The following is a 23,034-nucleotide window of genomic DNA, read 5'->3' as shown; positions in this document are numbered from 1 at the left end:
GGCAGGAGCTCTACATTGCAGAGAAAGATCTCGGAGGAGCCCTAGGGGTGGCAGTTCACTGGCTGAGTGTTACCTGCTGGGCGAGGTTTGGGCTGGGAGAGCCGTGAGGAGTTTGCTGGTGAGGAAGACAGACTGGGGTGGGAGGGAGCGGACGCACAGTCTAATCTCCAGCACAGCTCGCTCTTGGCTAACACAGTGGTTCACAGTTCTGGGGGTCCCCAGCGGCCTGTTACACAGGGTTCATGAGCGTGAGAAGGAAAAGTTACTCTGGTGTTATATCGTGGTGAGAGCCCAATAAACACACAGATTCTTCTTCTGTGAAACTGAAAAGAGCTCTCCGACTAGCTCAGAAAAAGCCCCATCTCATGCTGTCAAACATCTTCTCCCCCTTCCAGACCAGCCGTGCACAGTGGGGGTATTTCAACTTCTGCTTGTCTTGCTGTAGAAGCTATTTGTCAGACTCCAGCCCTGGCAAAGAAAAGTGCAGCAGGAATTCCACACTCTAGTGCTGAGGCACCACCTAGCGCCTGGGCTCCCAGGGACCTTCTTGGTAAAGTTCCATTTAGAATCCCTGTCAAATACAGGAGCCCCAGGGACACAATTCTCTCCTTTACCCCCAGGGAACCCGTCATCAGGCCAGGCTAGTCCCAAACTCCAAAGTAGGCACTGCCACACCCAGCCCTTGGCAAGGAAGGTTATTTTCCTTAGCGGAAGTTAGCAAACAAACAGAAAAACAGTCTTTTAACTCATTCCCTAGCCACAGGGCTCAGGGCCACCCCTGCCAGGGTCTCTGGCTCTCCTGTTCCTAGCAGCTTCCTCACTTCAGTCAGCTCTGCTCCTTTCCAGGAGCAACAGCCTAGGCCCCTTGCTCCAGGAGCCTACCACAAGCACTAGCTCTACTCCACAGTGACTTTCCCTCCCCTCAGGCACAGCCTGTCTCAGCTCATTACCCATTCTCAGCCCTTTATAGGCTCAGCTGTAGCCCAGCCCTTTTTAATTGGCTGGATTGGCCCCACCTGCTCTGATCCAGGGCCCTGGGCTGAGTCTACCCACAGGGACCAGCTACCCTGCACAGAAGCCCCCATGAAGTCACCTGAGAGAAGAACTTGGCCTAGTTGGCAGGTGTTTCAATGGAGGATGGTGACCGATTGCCCTGATGGAGGAATGCAGCTGGAGCACTGTAGTGTCTCTTTCCCCTCACACAAATTCATAGATTCATAGATTCTAGGACTGGAAGGGACCTCGAGAGGTCATCGAGTCCAGTCCCCTGCCCGCATGGCAGGACCAAATACTGTCTAGACCATCCCTGATAGACATTTATCCAACCTACTCTTAAATATCTCCAGAGATGGAGATTCCACAACCTCCCTAGGCAATTTATTCCAGTGTTTAACCACCCTGACAGTTAGGAACTTTTTCCTAATGTTCAACCTAGACCTCCCTTGCTGCAGTTTAAGCCCATTGCTTCTTGTTCTATCCTTACAGGCTAAGATGAACAAGTTTTCTCCCTCCTCCTTATGACACCCTTTTAGATACCTGAAAACTGCTATCATGTCCTCTCTCAGTCTTCTCTTTTCCAAACTAAACAAATCCAATTCTTTCAGCCTTCCTTCACAGGTCATGTTCTCAAGACCTTTAATCATTCTTGTTGCTCTTCTCTGGACCCGCTCCAATTTCTCCACATCTTTCTTGAAATGCGGTGCCCAGAACTGGACACAATACTCCAGCTGAGGCCTAACCAGAGCAGAGTAGAGTGGAAGAATGACTTCTTGTGTCTTGCTCACAACACACCTGTTAATGCATCCCAGAATCATGTTTGCTTTTTTTGCAACAGCGTCACACTGTTGACTCATATTTAGCTTGTGGTCCACTATAACCCATACATCCCTTTTTGCCGTACTCCTTCCTAGACAATCTCTTCCCATTCTGTATGTGTGAAACTGATTTTTTTTCCTAAGTGGAGCACTTTGCATTTGTCTTTGTTAAACTTCATCCTGTTTACCTCAGACCATTTCTCCAATTTATCCAGATCATTTTGAATTATGACCCTGTCCTCCAAAGCAGTTGCAATCCCTCCCAGTTTGGTATCATCCGCAAACTTAATAAGCATACTTTCTATGCCAATATCTAAGTTGTTAATGAAGATATTGGACAGAGCCAGTCCCCAAACAGACCCCTGCGGAACCCCACTCGTTATGTCTTTCCAGCAGGATTGGGAACCATTAATAACAACTCTCTGAGTACGGTTATCCAGCCAGTTATGCACCCACCTTATAGTAGCCCCATCTAAACTGTATTTGCCTAGTTTATCGATAAGAATATCATGCGAGACTGTATCAAATGCCTTACTAAAGTCTAGGTATACCACATCCACAGCTTCTCCCTTATCCACAAGACTTGTTATCCTTCAAAGAAAGCTATCAGATTGGTTTGACATGATTTGTTCTTTACAAATCCATGCTGGCTGTTCCCTATCACCTTACCACCTTCCAAGTGTTTGCAGATGATTTCCTTAATTACTTGCTCCATTATCTTCCCTGGCACAGAAGTTAAACTAACTGGTCTGTAGTTAACAAACAGATGCTCAATGTGTGCGGGGAGCTCCTGGGTCTTGGGAGAAGCCCCTGGAGCTGAGCAGGAGACATCCCGGGTTTCAGTTACAATTATTATGATGCCATGTATTAATAATCCCCCCCCACTGTGTGACCGGGGGCCTTTTACGCAGCTTGGCATGACACCAAACAGCAGCTTCCCCCCAATGAAGAGCATTTTCCTCATGACCCTTCTCAGCACCTGACCCAGTTCCCCTGAGGGCACCAGGAATGAGGAACAGCCCGTACACCTGGGACCTGACTTTCCAAAAGCTGGGACCTGAACTCCGCCTGCATTTTTGGCCTTGCATTTGTGCACCTGCTTTGCAGCTGTAATTCCCGACGCTGCACACACATCCCTGCTATGGAAGGAGATGGAGAGCCAGGGCCCATCTCATCATTCATGTGCAGACACACCGAGTCATGGACAACTGCAGCGTGCAGGAGTGTCGGCGACAAGCACACGTCCCCTCAGGGATGATGATGTGATGTGCTCTGGCCTGGCCCAGTTCTACCAGGTGCAGAGCACTCTCCTCTCCCAGTGCCTGCAGTGGGAGCTGGGAGTGCTATGCCCCTCCCAGGAGCTGCTCAGCCCCCAGCAGGATCGGGGCCTAAGTGGCCAGGCTCAGACGTATTCCTGGCAGGACCAAATTCTGGAGTCAAAGCTCCGTCCCAGGCAATGCCCAGGGAGCAGACACATCTCAGACAAACCCAGGGGTCAGAGCGAGGGACAGGCGATAGTGATAGAACAAATCTGGGAAATACCTTTCAAGTAAGTGGAGCTGAGAAATATGTTGCCCATTTAAACTGGAGAGAGGGGAGAACTTAATTCTCTATGGGCTGAGGGTGGAGTAGAATAATTTTTCATTAAGTGATTTCACCTGGATTCTCTGTGCTGGCTAAATACCCCTGTCCCATCAGGTGCCTGAAGTAGACAATTGCCAGTGATCTCACTAATAGACTTACACAAACTACACTGCTGGGCACGGCAGGATGTGCATGTGTATTTGCTCTCTGTGCATGACGAGCAGAGGCCTGGAGCGAGCGAATACCTTCATGGTCAAACCTCCCATGTGTGCAGGACAAAACTTCCCCCTCTGCACGTTCTCCTGCTTCCCTTCATAGCAGAAGTGCAGGGTGACAGACTCACCCAGTGTACATCCAGTTCCATCACGCCATGAGAAATTTGCTCATCAACACCAGCTACGCACAGTGCAATAGGCAGACATCGCCATCTAAAGGCCAAAATGAGAACAACAGCGATACCCATTTTATTAGTGATAAACTGTCACAACACAGGGAGAGGGGACTGGTAAAAAGAGGTGATAAATGACATTCGTTTATTTCCAAACCTACTGACCTTTCCCTGTTACTAAACTCTGAAGAGAGACCTTGGGACACCGATAGCGGTGGGTGGAAGAACAGTTCTGGTTTAGAAACGACTATCAGTACAAGCAGTAACCTCTGCTGTGATTTATCCTGGTCATTAATTGGTCTCTGGGACCCAGCTCTGTGTTTACAGGGAGATCCAACACTGCGTGTGGAAGGGAAAGCCCATCGCAGGGAATCAGAGCGGAGAATGTTTTGTCACGTATATGCAGGGCCGGCTCTAGGATTTTTGCCGCCCCAAGCAAAAACAATTTTGCCCCCCCCCCCCACCCCTCCGTTTTTTTCTTACCCCACCCCCGGCCCCGCCTCAACTCCGCTCCTTCCCCAAATCCCCAGCCCTGCCTCCTCCCCCCAGGCTCTCAAGCCTAGGAGGGAGGGAGGGAGAGGGAGAAGCAGCGTGTGTGCCGCGGCCACTAGGGGTCTCCCCCTCCCTCCCAGGCTCTCAAACCCGGGAGGGAGGGCGAGATCCCGAGTGGCCGCGGCGCGCCAGGTTTGAGAGCCTGGGAGGAAGGGGGAGCAGCGGCGCGAGCGGCAGCAGCGGAGGTGAATTAGGGCAGCCGGGGCACATTTTTAGGGACGGCAGAGCGGAGAACCCCAGCCGGGCTCTCCGCCCTCCTCCCGGCCCTCTGGCCACCAGGGAGAGCGGAGAGCCACGGCGGGCTCGCCGCCCTCCCCTCGGTGCTCCGGCTGGGCGGGGATTGCAGGCCCGTGGCCGGGCTAGGCGCCCTCCCCTGCCGCACGGGAGGGGGAGGGGGCGCGGTGGGTGGCTTTTTTGCCTAGGGCGGCAAAAAAGCCAGAGCCAGCCCTGCCCCCGGCGGCCAGAGCGCCGGGGGAAGAGCGGAGAGCCCCCGGCGGCCAGAGCTCCGGGAGGAGGGCGGAGAGCCCAGCCAGGGCCGGCTCCAGGCACCAGGCACCCAAGCACATGCTTGGGGCGGCACCTGGTAAGGGGCGGCGAGGGGAGCACGGCGCGGCATTCCGCGGGGGGGGGCGCTCTGGCAGCGCGGCACTGGGGGGGCGGGCTCCAGTTGCGGGTTGCGCGGGGCTTGGCGAGGGGGCGGCGCGGGCGCGGCGCTGGAAGGGGGTTCCGGCGGGGGCGGGCTCCGGCGGCGCGGCGCAGCGCGGGGCTCGGCGCTCTGGGCCAGCAAAAAAGCTAGAGCTGGCCCTGAGCCCAGCCGGGGCTCTCTGCTCTCCCCAGCGGCCAGAGTGCCGGAGGGAGGGCGGAGAGCCCCCGGTGGCCAGAGCGCCAGGGGGAGGGCGGAGAGTCCCCGGTGGCCAGAGCGCTGGGGGGAGGGCGGCGAGCCCGCCACGGCTCTCCGCTCTCCCCGACCGGCCGGAGCGCCGAGGGGAGGGCGGCGAACCCGGCCAGGGCCCCACTCTCCCCGACCAGCTGGAGCGCCGGGGGGAGGGCGGCGAGCCCAGTCGCGGCCCCGCTCTCGAGCCGGAGCGCCCCCCCGTGCCGCCCCCCTCCAGGTGCCGCTTGGTGGGCTGATGCCTGGAGCCGGCCCTGCGTATATGGTTGAATACACCAGTGGATAGCATTCCTTCAGCTGAGATGGATTCACGTTACTTGTAACCCCGAGCCCTTTACTTGTTATTTATCACCGAGGGGGGAGAACTGTTCCTGACTGTTCAGACGTTGGGAGGAGAGCTCTGGGGGGCTGAGAGGCCTGTGCAGCCTGCAGAGGCCAAGTAAGGAAGCAACACGTAAAAGCTGCTTTGCCCCTCTGCAAAGGCTGTGAAGAGGGACAGGAGGAGACATTCCCTCTCAGACTGTGGGAGGCTGGAGTTCTCAGTGCCCAATCATCAGCTGATTTGTTGAAAGTAAAATGCAAAGCTCTGCGTAGAGTGTGGGACCCAGTTGTGCACAGCCTGGGTGAGGGGAGGTTTTTGTCTCAGTTCCCCATCTGATTGTGTCATGGTGAGTTACCCATCGCTATCACCTGTACCACAGTAATAAGTGGCCTCATCCTCTGGCTGGACACTGGTGATGGTTAAATACTGAATGGCGCCGGAACTAGAAACAGTGAATCGATCTGGGACCCCGTCTGCTTTGGTGCCAGAGCCGGACCAAAGGAACCGAGGGGCCTGCCCATCTCTTTGTTGGTACCATCCAACGTTGTAGTTGCTGGGCTGACTGCTCAGAGTGCAGGAAAGTTTCACGGTGTTTCCCAAGGACACTGAGTCTGCAGACGGCTGGGTCAAGGTGGGCTGCGAGCTGGCCCCTGGAACAAGGACAGGAATTGATTGATTATCATATTTGAGTTAAATACAGAAACAGAATCGAGGAGCAAGGAAGTGGTAATGAATGAGGGAAACACAAAAAAAGTGGGCTGTAGTCCACGAAAGCTTATGCTCTAATAAATTTGTTAGTCTCTAAGGTGCCACAAGTACTCCTGTTCTTCTTTTTGCGGATACAGACTAACACGGCTGCTACTCTGAAACCTTTCATTATGCAAGGCACTGCATTTAGCCATATGGAGTGGAAATCCATCAACCCCTAGAGAAGTGGGCTGTAGTCCACGAAAGCTTATGCTCTAATAAATTTGTTAGTCTCTAAGGTGCCACAAGTCCTCCTGTTCTTCTTTTTACAAAAAAAGAGCTTCCTAAAGCACAGTGTGTTAAACCCTCCCCCTCTCTCACCTGAGCAGTACGTGAGCAGCGTGAGGAGCAGAGGGGCCCAGGCCATGGTGGATCCAGACGAGCTCGGATTCCTGAGGCAAACGGGTCTGTGGCTGGGACCCTCCGATTCTCTCTTAAACCCCCAGCGCTGGAGAACGGCCCCTTCATGCAAATCAGCTCCCTGCTCACTGGCTGCTGCTGCCAGCACCTCCCTCCTACTGAGAGGAGCAAGAGGCTGTTAAAGGGGAGCTCACGTGGCGCTGGGAGCCATGGGGTGCTCAGATCTGACTGATGAGAGACGTATAGGGGCCTTCATAAGATGGAGAGAGAATTACTGTTCCCCTGTGACATCGCTTGGCCAGCTCCAATGGCAAATTCCATCCCAGTCCCCAACTTGTCCCCTATAAACGGCCTCCTCCCTCACAGTGAAATTGTGCACAGAGCACACTTTGCTTCTCTTCTAGCAGTGATCGGTCACACTCCACATCGTGATCACCGCGGGGAGTTCAGAGGAGAGTCTTTATGGCCAGGCCAGAGCATAAAACAAAAGGAACTGAGCCCAACTCTGCTCCCGGTAAATTCAACAGCAAATCTCCCACCAGCTGCCGTTGTGCAGGATTGGGCCCATGGTTTGCATTTTCAGGGAGGATTATTTAATCTGCCTTTGTACAGGCTCCAAGCCCCTAAAAAATACCAACCAGCTGGAGCTGAGACACAAGTGCGGCCAAGGAGAGGAGAAGGGATTTCCTAACGATAGGGCTCCATGAATCCCTGTTGACCACGTGGCTCTCAGAGGCCAGCACAGGGGCTGGACTTGGGTCAGCGTGTGCAGAGGACTCTGCCAAAGGCCCCATGGCCAGCATCACCGGGCACGATGTCATAAAGGGCAATGGGCAGGTCCTGGCAGGAAAGTGTCCCATGGGGCGGGTGATCAGATGCCCGTGTGCAGCCGAGCCTCCTTCCAGCCCGCAAAGTGCCGGCATCGTTATTCATCATTAGTTAGTTCTTATTACACACAGAGCAACCGACAGACCCTGCCCCAAAGAGCTGACGGGCTAGGAGCGATCCATGTCATGAGCTGCTTCATCTCCAGGAGCCCAGGGGCTTGTGGCTGAAATAAAATTACTGCAACGACCCCCAGCTACCAGCTGTTACTCAGGGGAATAGGCCTGTCAATACAAATCATGTGTGCTTAGGTGAACCACGGTGAGCTGCACATGGACGCGTGCAAAAAGGGAGGTTCAATTCCATCACTGTCGCTTCTGAGAATCAGGGTCATTCTCCATCATGACATTCATTTCAGAGAGTCTAGAAATCCTCTCTGGGTGGGAGCAAGACGGCCCCATATAACACCCACAACAAACCTAGCAGCAGCATCTCTACTCCGTGCGCTCCTAGCAAATCGCCCTGGGGTCTAACATCACAGGGTTCGACTGCCGCAGTTCCCTGTGGTTTGGGTAGATGGGAGATACGTGTTCTGGTCTATGGCAGCCCATACTGTCCTGTGAGCAGTGCGGGGACTTGGGCAGCACAGAGGACAGCTAGTGATCCAGTGAACAGCTGGTGTGTTTTCTGTGAGGAATAGAAAGGGGTCAGTCCATGCAGTTCTGTTACAACAAACTGCCCGAGGGAGAAATGTCTTCATGGACATAGAGCCTCCTAGCCAATTCACAGACCCCTTTTCTAATTTCCTGCATGATACTGAAGGGAAACTCTCTCAGCCTCTTGTATGACAGGATCATTGTGGGGACTGTTCAAGTGATTGTTACATCCAAACTGGTCTTCATGAAGTTCCTTCCTTTCCCAATTCACAGACCCCCTCGGAAGCCTGTGAGCTGTTATGTGCTAATTCAGCCTGTATTTTACACCTAACATGGATTTTGGCAAGTTCCTGATCGTTTTCTGATCACTAGCTGGGGCTTTGCACAATGCACAATTTCCTTACTACAGCTTTCAGCTTGTCATGATCTGCAGACCACGAGTCCGGGGAAAGGGAGGTTTTGGGCTTAGTTCCCCATCTGAATGTATCATTGGGACACATCAGTACCCTCAGGCACACCACTGGAGTATGTGGCCTCATCCCCTGGCTGGATGTTGGTGATGGTTAAATAGGGAACGGCCCCAGAGCTGGGAACAGTGAATCCATCTGGGACCCCGTCTCCTTTGGTGCTAGAGCCGGACCAAAGGAACCGAGGGGCCTGCCCATCTCTTTGTTGGTACCATCCAACGTTGTAGCTGCTGGGCTGACTGCTCAGAGTGCAGGAGAGTTTCACGGTGTTTCCCAAGGACACTGAGTCTGCAGGCGGCTGGGTCAGCGTGGGCTGTGAGCTGGCCCTGGAACAAGGACAGGAATTGATTGATTATCATATTTGAGTTAAATACACAAACAGAATTGAGGAGCAAGGAACTGGTAATGAGGGAGGGAAACAGAAAAAAAGAGCTTCCTAAAGCACCGTGTGTGTTAAACCCTCCCCTTATAGTACCCGAGCAGTAAGTGAGCAGCGTGAGGAGCAGAGGGGCCCAGGCCATGGTGGGAATCCAGACGAGCTCGGCTCCCTGAGGCAAATGGGTCTGTGGCTGGGATCCTCCGATTCTCTCTTAAACCCCAGAGCTGGAGAATGGCCCCTTCATGCAAATCTGCTCCCTGCTCATTGGCTGCTGCTCTGGGCACCTGCCCAATGTCCAGCCTCCCCTGACAGGGGCAGGTCACAGGGCTCTGTCTGGGCCAGGATATAAAAATGATCCTGTTCCTGTTCCATAAACAGCCCAGCTCCTCGGGCGGGGGCAGGTGTCACTCTGCTCCTGACAACTCCTGGATTATTTTCAAGTAGGGTTACCATACGTCCGGATTTTCCCGGACATGTCCGGCTTTTGGGGGCTCAAATCCCCGTCCGGGGGGAAATCCCCAAAAGCCGGGCATGTCCGGGAAAATCGGGAGGGAGGGAGGGAGGGCTCAGCCGGGGCCTCTTTGGCCGGGGCCGGTGCGGGGCCGGGCCGGGGTCGCGGGGCCGGGGGCATGGTGCCGGGCCGGGAGCCGGGCCGGGCGTGCGGTGCCGGGCCGGGGTCCAGGGGCGCAGTGCCGGGCCGGGGGCGCAGTGCCGGGCTGGGCACAGGGCCGGGCGGGGAGCCGGGGGCGCGGTGCCGGGCCGGGGTCCGGGCCGGTCTGGGCACGCGGGGCCGGGGGCAGGTCCGGGCCCGCGGGGCCGCGGGGCCGGGAGCCGGTCCGGGGTGGCGGGGCCGGGGGGCCGGGAGCCGGTCCGGGGAGCCGGAGCCGGGGGGCCGGGCCGGGAGCCGGTCCGGGGTCGCGGGGCCGGGCCGCCGGGGGGTGCGCCGGGCCGCGGGGCCACGGGCCCGGGCCGGGAGCCGGGCCGGGGTCGCGGGGCCGGGAGCCGGGCCGGGGTCGCGGGGCATGGTGCCGGGCCAGGAGCCGGGCCGGGCGTGCGGTGCCGGGCCGGGGTCCAGGGGCGCAGTGCCGGGCCGGGGTCGCAGTGCCGGGCTGGGCACAGGGCCGGGCGGGGAGCCGGGGGCGCGGTGCCGGGCCGGGGTCCGGGCCGGTCTGGGCCCGTGGGGCCGGGGGCAGGTCCAGGCCCGCGGGGCCGGGGGGCCGGGGCCGGGAGCCGGGCCAGGGTGACGGGGCCGGGCCCGCGGGGCCGGGAGCCGGTCCGGGGTGGCGGGGCCGGGGGGCCGGGAGCCAGTCCGGGGAGCCGGAGCCGGGGGGCCGGGCCGGGAGCCGGTCCGGGGTCACGGGGCCGGGCCGCCGGGGGGTGCGCCGGGCCGCGGGCCCGGGCCGGGAGCCGGTCCGGGGTCGCGGGGCTGGGGGGCCGGGAGCCGGTCCGGGGTCGCGGGCCCGGGCCGCCGGGGGGTGCGCCGGGCCGCCAGGGGCCAGCAGTGCTGGGCGGGCCGGGGGTGGTCGGCCGGGGGCCAGGGCCGGCACCCCAGGGCCCGAGCCGACCCAGGCTGGAGCCGCCGGGGGGCCAGCCTGGGCCGCGCCTCCTCCCCCCACACTCCCCCTTACCTGCTTCAGGCTTCCCGCGAATCAAATGTTCGCGGGAAGCAGGGGAGGGGGCGGAGACTTTGGGGAGGGGGCGGAGTTGGGGCGGGGGTGTGGGCGGGGCTGGGGGCGGGGCCGGGGCCCCGTGGAGTGTCCTCCATTTGGAGGCACAAAATATGGTAACCCTATTTCAAGAGCCCTCGGGGCACTAGTGACAGAGACGCTGCAGCTGCTGCTGACATTCCAGTCATGTGCCCACAGACTGGCCTCCTGGTGCCTCCTTCAAACTCTTCCTCCTGCAGCCTGAGCTCCCCCCTCCCGCTTCCCTGCAGGTTGCTCCAGGACAGTCAGGAAGCGGCTGATTGTCTATGTGCTGCGGAGGAAGAGGTGGCGAGATTTGATGAGGCTGAATGAGCAGAGGAGCAGGAGGTGGTGGTGGGGAGGCAGGAGTCCGAGATGATCCCCACATCGTCGCTGGCATTGGAGAAGGCAGGAAGTGGAGGAAGCTGAGGAGTTACAATGAGAAGTTTGGGCTTGGCTGTGTGTAGCTGGAGCTGGCAATGAGCCGCCCAAGCCAAGAGTCAGAGACAGGCACGTGCATGGTGCTGGCTGGAGGGGGACGAGTCACACGTGGGGAGGGAAATTTGTGAGTCCCGAGCACGGAAATGACGTGTGAAGCAATGGGGGCGGGTCGCACACCCAGGGAATGGGGTCGGGGGGAAGAGGCAGGGACGAGGCCAGAGCCCTGTGGAGTCCCACGGGGGAGTTGGGGTGGGGTGGGGGTGGAGGAGACATCGCTGAGGGAGCAGAGAGAAATGGGAGGAGAACTAGTTCCCTGTGTCTACACTAATGTTCCTCGGGAAATCTCCTGCCGTTACACTCCACTGGTGCTAGCAGTAATGGTGGCCCTAGTGTGGACAGTGTTTTACCCCCATGTCACCTAACCCTGCTCAGAGCAGGGGGCAGGGCACTGCTGGGGGGTTATGGAAGGTGCTAGTGTCAGGCCAGGCTCTAGAGGATAGGGGTCAGGGAGGAGGGGGAGCTTTGGGACACACCACCAACACTCCTGCTTTGGCTAGGACAGCCCCAGCCTTCCCCACAGCGGGACCCTGACTCTGCAGCCAACAGATGAACTTTTCTATTGAGGTTCTTATGCCGCCCCCATCACTGTGGTACCTGAGCATCGAGACTGGCCCACGGGGAACTGGACATGGCCACGGGCTAGTGGCTTGCTGGGCTGCAGGGGCCAGGAGGAGCAGGGGCCATGGAGGCAATAATGAACTTCTGGAGAGGACTGGGGAAGCTGCAAAGCAGCTGGGAGCAGGGAGCAGGTTCTCGGGAGGAGGGATTTTGATATCATCTATTATCTGATACACCCTGTACCTGGACACTTCATCCAATCTTGGCAACTGTAATAGACTAAGGGATCTGATAGATCTTTCCTATGTTTCGTCTAACTTCCAGGCCATTTCAGGGTGTTGTTAAGCTCATCGGATAACATAGGGGAACTATGTTAGGGGAGACGTGTCTCTTTACCCAAGAAGCATGTGGCCGTCTGGTCCCAGTGGGAACCAGTGGTAGGTCTGTAACACAGGGATCTAGAAGGCTGGAAAAGATGCTCCTCGTAGAGACCGAGCAGCTGCCATCTCCCCCAGAGAGAGTGAATGGGGAGTGGGTGGAGCAGCGCCCCCTGCTGACAGCAAGAGGCTGAAATTCCTTAGAAGGAGCAATCAGTGTGTCAGGTACTGCAGTGGAAACCAAACTATGCAGCCAGTGCAGAGCCCAGGCTGGAGGAGAAGACAGGGGAAGAGACGGGAGGTTTTTGTCTCAGTTCCCCATCTGCCTAGATCACTGTGAGACCAACTACCACTGGTACCGGTATATATCAAACAGTAATAGTCAGCCTCATCCTCTGCCTGGACACCGGTGATGGTCAGGGCAGCGTTGTTACCGGATATGGACCCAGAGAACCGGGCAGGGATCCCGGAGGGTCTGGTATTAGTGTCATGTATGAGCATCTGAGGAGCAGAGCCTGGTTTCTGCTGGTACCAGGCTGGATAGTTGTTGGTGGTGACGGCTCCAGTGCTCAGGCTGCAGGACAGAGTGACAGCCCCTCCTGGGGTCACCGACATCGAGGGCTCCTGAGTCACCACGGGCTGCGAACTGACCCCTGAAATCAACATTACAAACACACTCAGCACAAGGACTCTGAATCCTCACAGACAAACCTCCTCACCTGCAAGTTCCTTTAATGTTCTTGTCACTGAAGCAAACAATTCCCTCACCTGAGCAGTACGTGAGCAGCGCGAGGAGCAGAGGGGCCCAGGCCATGGTGGGGAATCCAGACGAGCTCGGCTTCCTGAGGCAAACGGGTCTGTGGCCGGAACCCTCCAATTCCCTCTTAAACCCCCAGCGCTGAAGAACGGCCCCTTCATGCAAATCTGCCTGATGCTGGTGGTTTCTCATATCGAAGCTGAGCCCTGCAGATTGCCTGGGCAGAATCGCTCTCTAAGGTCCCATGTGACAGAAGGAAGAAAGGCCCCTCTGCTTTATCCTTTGCTCAGGGGAAGCCAATGTGATCCTAGTGCAGAGAGCTCCAGCTGGGAAATGTGCCGTCACTCATTTACCTGCACGGAGCACAAGGATTATGATGGGATTTCATAACCACCCCCTTCCCCTCCCACACACCGGCGCTGAATTAGCAGGGAGCATTTCTGGTCCCAGTAACCCTGAGAAAAGCTGTCACATCCCCCGGCTGTGTGTCCTGTGGGGATGCCCTGGACTGACTGGTGCAGACTCTAGGGCACAGGATACAGCTCTGATAACAGACACCTGGGGCAGGAGGTGGAGATGGGACGGGAGGAGGAAAGTTGGTGGGGTCCCATCTGGAACAACTCTTGCTGGGAGCTCGTGTTCCTGCTCTGATCTCTGTTCAGATCCCAGCAGAGGGACAGGTCAGTGTCACCCCCAAGAATGACAAGTGCTGGGTCCCAGGAGAACTTTGAATTAAACTGTTCCTGCAAAAGTCACTTGGCTCTTGGCTTCGTACCCGCTCTGGGCACATGCCCCATCTGCACCGGCCTGCCTGCTGCTCACCCCTGTCTGCCCCTTTCCCCAAACCAGGAAGGAGGGAGGTTGCCTGGAATCTGAAGCAGGTTTGGGAAGGGACGGACCCTGGAGTGCAGCGGGCATGGGGGATGCGTGAGGCTAATTTCACACTATTGCAAATCAGAGATTTCTTTGTATAGATAAACACGCCCGAGAACCCCAGAGAAGCCTCTGTATCCCAGGTGTTGGTAGCCTTACCCTTCTCTGGCCTGGACAATGGATATTGTAGATTAAGAGCTCCCCCCAGCGGGGAAGGTCACATTTACTGTGGTTCCCAGCAGTCACTCTAAGCTGCAGAACTCAGCACTTTATAAGAATTGTCTCTAGCCCCAACGCTGTGTTGTGTGACCAGGATCTCTCGTCCCCTGGGATCTGGGCTCCTGGCAATTTATAACCCTGCTTGGGGAGCACAGGCCTGGTGCTCAGGGCTTGACAGCTGCCCTCACTGCCAAGCTTTGGCATGGGAAGAAGGACAATTCTGCCTGATTCTACAATGATCAGCCGGGGAACCCAAGGGCTGAAGCAGCTGATGGCACCATTCCCTTCCCTCCAGAACTCCTTCCTTCCTGGTGAAACCTGCATTCTACTGGGCTCTGGGCCTCCCTCCACACTGCACAGCAGACAGCCAGGGGTGCTTTCAAAGGGGGTTTGGGCCCTGCTTTGCTTCTTCCTGCTGGTAACGTGGGGCTGAAAGGTTTGCAGATAAACCCAGACCTGACTCCCTGAGCTGTGGGACTAGGGTGACCAGATGTCCCAATTTTATAGGGACAGTCCCGATATTTGGCGCTTTGTCTTATATAAGCGCCTATTACCCCCCCACCCCGTCCCAATTTTTCACACTTGCTATCTGGTCAGCCTATGTGGGACAATGGATCTGTGTTAGCACCACGGGGCCTGTGACACAGCAGGAAAGTTAGTAGGGAAATTGCAAGATCTTACCAACAGTGTTTATGCCACCAGCATTAGGAATGGGGGGCTATGACCCGAGATGGTCTTGAACTGTGTCCTCAGCTTTCTTAAGCCTTGCTGCCCCCATGTGTTTCTAGGGTTGCCAACTTTCTACTCCCACAAAACTGAACACCCTTGCTCTGCCCCTCCTCCAATGCCCGGCTCCTGGCCCGCCCCTTCTCTGAGGCCCTACCCCACTCACTCCATTCCCCCCTCCCTCTCTTGATTGCTCTCCCCACCCTCACTCACTCGCTCATGTTCACCGGGCTGGCTCAGAGAGTTGGGTTGCAGGATGGCGTGAGGACTCTGGGGTGGGGACAGAAATGAGGAGTTCAGGGTGCGGGAGGGGGCTGAGACATTGGGTTGGGATGTGAGAGGGGATGAGGGCTCTGGCTGGGGCTGCGGGCTCTGGGATGGGGCCAGGGATGAGGGCTTTAGGGTGCAGGAGAGGGTGGAGCCAAGGGGTTCAGCATATGGGAGGGGGCTCCAGGCTAAAGCAGGGGTTGGTATGTGTGAGGAGGTATGGGATGTGGGCTGTGGGGGTGGGTTCTGGGGTGGGGCTAGAAATGAGGGGTTCAGGGTGCAGGTGTGGCCTCTGGGGATGAGGGTTTGGGGTGTAGAAGGGTGCTCGGGGTTGGGACCAAGTGGTTCAGAGGGCAGGAGGGGGATCTGTGCTAGGGCAGGGGGTCGGGGTGCAGGATTGGGCCAGTGGTACAGGCTCTGGGTGGTGCTTACCTAAAGCAGCTCCCGGAAGCAGCAGCATGGACCCCCTCTGGCTTCTATGCGGAGACATGGCCAGGTGGCCCTGCACGCTGCCCAGGAATGGCGGCCAATGGGAGCGGCAGAGCTGACGCTTGGAGCAGGGGCAGTGTGCGGACACCCTGACTGCCTCTACGCATAGGAGCCGGAGGGGGACATGCCGCTGCTTCCAGGAGCTGTGTGGAGCCACGGCAGGTAGAGAGCCTGCCTTAGCCCCGCTGTGCCCCCGAACGGATTTAAACAGCCCAGTGAGCGGTGCTGACTGGTGCCGCAAGGGTACCTTTTCAACCAGGCGTTCCGGTCGAAAACAGGACACCTGACAACCCTATGTGTGTCCCCCCAAAGGCTGGGACAGGGATGCAGGTCTGAGGCCCTAGACAATCCCCAAAGGCCCTGGGTCTAACTTTTGGCTAAGACCAAATGCGATTGTGATATAATCTATTTTCTGATTCATCCAGGCATGGGAACGGGGATGCATAAAGTGATCTCATAGGCCTTTCCTCTCACTTTCAGGTCATTCCAGGTATTATTCAGCTGCTGAGGTAACATAGGGGAACTGTGTTAGTGGAGACGTGTCTCTTTACCCAAGGAGCATGTGGCTGTCTGCTCCCAGTTTGACCCAGGTAATGGTGGGTCTGTAACACAGGGATCTATAAGGCAGGAATAGTTGTTCCTGCCAGACAGACCAAGCAGAGAGCATAAGAGTGGCTGACATCGCCCCCAGAGGGAGTGAATGGGGAGTGGGTGGAGCAGCGCCCCCTGCTGACAGCAAGAGGCTGAAATTCTTAAGAAGAAGCAATCAGTGTCTGATGTATTGAAGAGAGGAAGAAAATTGTGCAGCCAGTGCAGAGCCCAGGCTGGAGGAGATGACAGGGGAAGACGGGAGGTTTTTGTCTCAGTTCCCCATCTGGCTGGATCACCGTGATTCACACTACTAGCCCACACAGCACAGTAATAGTCAGCCTCATCCTCTGCCTGGACACCGGTGATGGTCAGGGCAGCGTTGTTACCGGATATGGACCCAGAGAACCGATCAGGGATCCCGGAGGGTCTGCTATTGGTGTTGTATATAAGCATCTGAGGAGCAGAGCCAGGTTTCTGCTGGTACCAGGAGGGATAGTTGCTGGTGGTGATGGCTCCAGTGCTCAGGCTGCAGGACAGAGTGACAGCCCCTCCTGGGGTCACCGACATGGAGGGCTCCTGAGTCACCACGGGCTGCGAACTGACCCCTGAAATCAACATTACAAAGACACTCAGCACAAGGACTCCGGATCCTCACAGACAAACCTCCTCACCTGCAAGTGTCCTTCATATTTTTGTCATTAAAGCAAACAATTCCCTCACCTGAGCAGTACGTGAGCAGCGTGAGGAGCAGAGGGGCCCAGGCCATGGTGGGAATCCAGACGAGCTCGGCTACCTGAGGCAAACGGGTCTGTGGCTGGGACCCTCCGATTCTCTCTTAAACCCCCACAGCTGCAGAACAGCCCCTCCATGCAAATCTGCTCCCTGTTCATTGGCTGCAGGTTTTTTAAAAATCTAAATCCTGAGTTTTAACAACTACAAAGATCCTCACGTTTCAAATTTAACTTCAAGTTTAGGCTTTATTTTAAATGAGATTTTTTTTATTTAAAAAAAGAGTAACCCCCCATAAATTTGTACATTTTCAATTATTATTTCAAGTTCAAATTGAAACAGGGTTTTACTATTATTAATTTAATACAAGGGGATTTACTTTAACCTACTTCTTGAATAATATTTTGAACAACCAGATGCTGCTAGACTGCCAAGTTGTGTCTAACTGCCTGTGCAGGGAGCTAGATCTAGGAAAATGTGTATTTTTAGTTATGGGGAATCACATTTTTACAAACTGCGCATGTAACAGAATAAATTTTGCCGTTACTTTGTCTCTCTGACCAAAGTTTCTGCCTACAGCCTATCTGCATAGAAGCAAACATATAAATGTTACCTGGTGCCAAACACGCTGTAATGATTGTCATCTAGATTATCATCAGGGACTGAACAGGAGAACTCGAGAGCTAAAACAGGAGCATCAATATCTTGAGCCAAAGGAGAACGGGGCAGATTTATAAAGGTGCCGAGCTACATCTTTGTGCGTCTAAATCCCTTTACACGAGCCATAGGTTGCCTAGCCCTGGCGTAACGTTTGGGCAGCACGTCTGACGTGTGGAGAGCAATGGACGAGCTTTGCATCACTGGGCACACAGATATTTTCTATCACAAGCACATGGAGAGGGGTCGCTGCCGTCACCACTTCAGTGCAGCCGGGCCAGCGTCCCCCATGCTGCCCTCACACGTGGACACACGCCCTGGACACCCCCAGAACTAACTCATTCCCCTCCTGCCACCCTCCCTCCAGCTCCCCTTTGCCATGATGCCTACAAACAAACTGACAGCAGTGAGGCCATGGGTGTGCTGAGACCCTTCCCATCCCGCTGCCAGGATTGTCTCATTGCTGCCTTCTGCCACCCACAGGCCGGTCTGTCGCCCCCTGTTGTCTCTTGTCTCAAACTGAGATTGTTCCCTCCTTAGCCGGGACCGTCTTTGTGTTGTGTGTTTGTACAGAGCACAGCACAACGGGGACCTGGGTCGGGACCTGTCCTCCCAGGGGCTACAGAAATACACATACGTAATAATCACAGTGATGCAGCCACCTCTGAAGGACATTCCTGGGCAACATTTTGCAGAGATGTTCAGCATTAAATGTAATGTCAGTTAATTGAATTGTAATTTTAAAAAGCCACATTGCCAATAAATACCCAGCAATTACAATGAGAAGCGGTTCGTAAATCTACAAACTAAATCAGTACATTTGGGTGCCTCGGACCTCCTGTCTCTCCTCCTCCCCCACCACTCGGTCTGAATGAGGGGTCTGAAAGGATGCAGCTGTTCAAACACCACGGTCTGTGCACCAGACTGTTAAGAACAAATGTGTACTGAACAGTTACTTTATTCTGTTATAAACAGCTCATGATACAAGTGCGGGATGACAGCGTCCCCTGGTGCCCAGTCAGAACTGAACCACATGCGGAAGAGTACATGGGGAAAATCCAGGTGCACCTCAAATCCCATTTTATTCTCTCCAGTCTCTGGAGTTTAAGGAGAGATTCATTCCAGTTCTCAGCTGCACACAGCTCAGGTTTAACCTTAGGAATGTGGCTGCCTTCACACTCCCCTTGCATGTTAATATTTTACATCTAGAAACATCATGGACTCAGGAACCCCCAGTAACTCATCAGACAAGTACAGGGCAGGTTCTGGAGGGGAGGGGGCATGCAGGGGAAGGGATCTTTCTACTCAGTGGGTCCCAGTGAGGCTTTGATCTCTATTAACACAATCATTTGCAGGCTCACACTTTCCTAATGAGACTTTTCTTACACTGACAGACTCTTCTTTCGCCCCTGGCGGTGTATGTGAAACGTCTGGGATCTAACTCCCGGCTCTTCTTTCTAAGAATCTCACTGGATCTTCGTTTAATTACACACTTGTGTTTAACAGGAACTGCCTTAGTTCACCACATGTATTTGGGAAGCAGATTTTGAAATGTTTTCTGATTTTTTTTAGAATTATAGTTTAACCTAACTAAGGACTAAGATTGTATTAAGGGTCAGATCCTGCCTCTACTAAAGTGAAAGGCCAAACGCCAACTGGTTCCAATGGGAAGAAGATTTGGCATTAACTAGTCAGAAGGTGGTAAAGCTTGTGAGTTACTGTGACAGGGGACTGGCCCCATGAGCCCACAGAACAGCAGCAGTAACAGTGACACGTGATGAACTCGTGCTGGGCAGAGGCTGAAGGACAGAAGTGGGAGGTTTGTGTCTGAGTTCCCCATTTGGCTGCATCACTGTGCAGTCCCTGTAGCACAGTAATAATCAGCCTCATCCTCTGCTTGGACGCTGGTGATGGTTAAGTAGCCGGTTGTATTAGAGGCGTCTTTGGAACCAGAGAAGCGACTGGGGACCCCCGAGCCCTGGTGCTTGTCAGAGTCCGTCTTGTAACTCAGAAGGTATCTTGGGATGTTTCCATTTTTTTGCTGGTACCACACAACACTTACAAATGTGTATCCACCGCTAAGGGCACACGAGAGTTTAACTGTGTTGCCAATGGACACGGATTCTGCGGGCGGCTGAGTCAGAGTGTACTGGGAGAGGGACCCTGGAAACAGATAGAAACCTCTGGATTAACTCTTGTGCTTGGAGGTGACAGGACCAGCAATCCATGTAAACAAGAAACATCACAAGGTCAGTGACAGAAACATTTAAAATTAAACCACAGCAGAAGAATCCTTTCCTTACCCGAGCAGTACGTGAGCAGCGTGAGGAGCAGAGGGGCCCAGGCCATGGTGGGGAATCCAGACGAGCTCAGCTTCCTGGGGCAAACGGGTCTGTGGCTGGGACCCTCCGATTCTCTCTTAAACCCCCAGAACTGGAGAACGGCCCCTTCATGCAAATCTGCTCCCTGCTCATTGGCTGCTGCTGTAGAGTTTGTGTGCATCGGGGGAGGGGGGGGTGCTCATTTGCATTCTCTGCCTCCACACTGCAAACACCTCCTGATCTGAGCATGTCCTTTATCCTTTTGGTCACTGCTGGCTAGTTACCATCTGTTAAGCCCCTTTGAGTCCTGTGTTCTTTTCAGCCCTCTCCCTTTTGTGTTTTGGGCTAATATTTTGTGGACTCCAAATAGGATGGAGCTAACAGCCCCCAAACACAATGACTGACAGGGACAGTCTCTAAAGGGACGACTCCTGTTGCTAATTTGCTCAGGTTTGTATCAGGTCTGTATCTAGCCAGCTTGGCATTTTTTCTATAAGTTGCCATCGTTGTGGATTCCTTGTTTCCGAGCCCCTCAGCAGCAGTGGGACAGTGATTGTACCCGCCCCCAGCTAGGGAAGAGAGAGAACGTTTATGTGATAACAATTAGGGGTGAAAGGTCCCGGGGCAGTCGGGGTTTGTTCTGAACTCAGTGCTGCCGGCTGCCGGCTGGGAGAACAAAACCCAGGGGACAAGTCTGCTGAGCGGCCGCGGGTCCAGCTGAAGGGTGGGAGGTTCCATGGCAGATGGGCAGGAGGTTTGTGACGTGTGACACATGGGGGAAGGGGGGGGGCTGGGAGGAGTGTGACACTGGAGGCGGGTGTCAAAGTCGTTCTTGAGACCCACCAGGTGCTACAATCTACAAGACCTAGTAGCTGCAGCTCAGCACCTGTCTCTGAGTCGTGGAGGCTTGGCCTTTGGTAATGGGGCTGTTCTTATCAGGCCCAGGGGCTGTTCTTTTCCTGCCCTGGCTTCGTGTGTGTGAAATGCCTGGGCTCTGGGATCTAACGCCCAGCTGTTCGGGCTCTGAATCTCACTGGGTTTGCACTGCAGGGTGAGCTGGTATTTAACGGACAGGACTCCCTCCTCTCATGCATGTACTTTGGAACGGGAGACTGGACTGTTTCCTTTGGGATTATAACTGGATCTAGGTATCACAGTGAAGCTCCATAATCCTTGTCCCATGGACAATGAATGGCAAAATGCCCATTGGGTCAAAGGACCCAAGATTTGGCCTTAAATGTGAAGACCCTGATAATCCTTTGTAGTGCCCTTACTGATGACTGGAATGTGCCTAGTTAAACCCCAACATATTAGCATGTTGGATTGTCGCGCCACACAGACACACACAGACTGGAGTCATGCACAATACAGGTTGCTGGAACACAAGGGTTTTGTGTAAGTTCTCCATCTGGCTGCATCACTGCAGCGGCAGCAGCCCCACTCCATGTGCCACAGTAATAATCAGCCTCATCTTCTGCTTGGACATCGGTGATGGTTAGGATGATGTTGTATTAGCCGCATCTTTGGAACCGGAGAAGAGACTGGGGACCCCAGAACCCTGGTGCTTTTCAGCATTGGATTTGTACCACAGAAGGTATTTTGGAGTATTCCCAATTTTCTGCTGGTACCAGTTGGCATGTATAATCGTGTATCCACTGCTGGTAGTGCAGGAGAGTTGTAGTGTTTAGATGCTGCTTGTATTATTAGAACTGGGAGCACTGGCTGTTGGGAGTCTGAAAGGACAGGAAACAGGAAGGAGGGGGGCGGAGTTGAGGAGGCTGAGTGAGAGTTACAGAGGGTGCAGCAGCAGCTTGGTAAAGAGTTTTCTACTGTAAAAATAAAGTTTTGTTGAAGTTTGTTAGTACCTTGCCTGGTTGATACAACATTTTGGCGTTGAGGATGGATCTTCTGTCTCTGAACCCACCTGCACCCTTTCTGCAAAGCTCAGGTGAGCCTACAATTGCTTTTACTGTTTGGATCCATATATTTGAGACTTATCTGCTTGCAATCAGTGCTATAGAGATTTCTGAAGTAAGAAAGCGTGCTCTGCTAATCCATTGCCTTGGAGCAGAAGGGCAGCGTATATTTTACACTTTTCCCCTTGCAGATGATAAATATAAGACTGCACTCACTGCATTAAAGAACTTTTTTGTGCCCAAAGTGAATGTAGTAGCTAATCGCTACAGATTTCGCCAGCGTGAGCAGAAACCAGGGGAGACTATAATGCAGTATATGGCTTCCCTGAGGAGTCTGATTGTAACTTGTGACTTTGGGAATATGGCAGATGAGATGATTAGAGACCAGCTCATTGAGAAAAGAACCATGCTTTGTGTAAGACAACGCTTACTTCTAGAACCACAACTTACACTAGAAAAAGCAATAACCATTGCTACTCAGATTGAGTCAGCTACAGCTGAAGCCAAAATAATGAGCAGGGATACAGGAGGCACAGTCCAGGCTGTGACTCCTTTGCAGAAAAGTTCACTATTGCTGCAGACAAACAATTGCAAGAGGAAAACTAATGAAAAGCCGCTGAATCAGCAAATGCAAAATACAGTACAAGCATGCTTTCGCTGTGGATCCCCACAACATCTTGCAAGCTACACAGGATGGCCAGCAAAAGTAGCTCAGTGCAATCATTGCAAAAAGATTGGGCATTTTGCTAAAGTATGTCGCAGTAGCCAGTTCAATCAACGGGTGCATGCAGTTACAATACCAGATGTTACTGTGCTGAGTGTGGACAAAATCACATATTCCAGAACAGATAAAGTGCACTGTAAACGTTTCCGCCATACCCTCAGGCAAATCACACTCTATTCAGTTAATGTTGGACACTGGCTCAGCAGTATCTATACTCCTGATTCCATCTATTTGCATTACTTTAAAGATGTGCCTCTTACTGAACCCAACTCAGTTGGTGTGCTATTTGAAAAAACATATTCCAGTACATGGCTGCCTGCCAGCAATAGTTACTTTTGGTGATTGCTGTGTAACTGCAGAGTTCTACATTGTCCACAAGGCACTCCTATCCTTGGCAGAGATTTATTGGCTGCTTTAAATCTCAGGGTAGTTAATGGACGAATTGATCTTCCTCAGCAAAACACTCTTGCGGTACACACACCAGTTTCAGCTGGGACCCAACACCAGGTTGAGGAGAAACTCAGCTTTGCTTATGGGTTTCTTCATAAAGTTAAAATGCGGAATAATGTGATGCCTGTACGACAGAAATTATGGCCAGGGATGGTCTCTCAAACTGAAGCACTCATAAAATCCTGTGTCACTTGCCAAATGCATGATA

General features: G+C 54.3%; 1 protein-coding gene and 1 gene segment (V, D, J or C); both read right to left on the bottom strand.

The window, feature by feature from the left end:
• Positions 1 to 5,903: 5,903 nt before the first annotated feature.
• Positions 5,904 to 6,666, bottom strand: LOC135975836 (immunoglobulin lambda variable 4-60-like). The segment is given in 2 exon segments: positions 5,904 to 6,202; positions 6,621 to 6,666. Coding segments are annotated over 2 exon segments (345 nt in total).
• Positions 6,373 to 16,867, bottom strand: LOC135975757 (immunoglobulin lambda-1 light chain-like). Its single transcript, XM_065567968.1, has 3 exons — positions 16,750 to 16,867; positions 16,336 to 16,634; positions 6,373 to 12,746 (listed from the first exon to the last, which is right to left on the bottom strand). Exons 1-3 carry the CDS (start codon positions 16,793 to 16,795, stop codon positions 12,321 to 12,323), a joined length of 771 nt encoding a protein of 256 aa, XP_065424040.1. The 5' UTR covers positions 16,796 to 16,867; the 3' UTR covers positions 6,373 to 12,320.
• Between the last annotated feature and the right edge of the window lie 6,167 nt (positions 16,868 to 23,034).

Source organism: Chrysemys picta, chromosome 15 (assembly GCF_011386835.1).
Source record: "Chrysemys picta bellii isolate R12L10 chromosome 15, ASM1138683v2, whole genome shotgun sequence".
Taxonomy (NCBI): Eukaryota; Metazoa; Chordata; order Testudines; family Emydidae; genus Chrysemys; species Chrysemys picta.
Note: the sequence above shows the minus strand (reverse complement) of the source record. Positions and strands in the feature narration are given on the sequence as shown.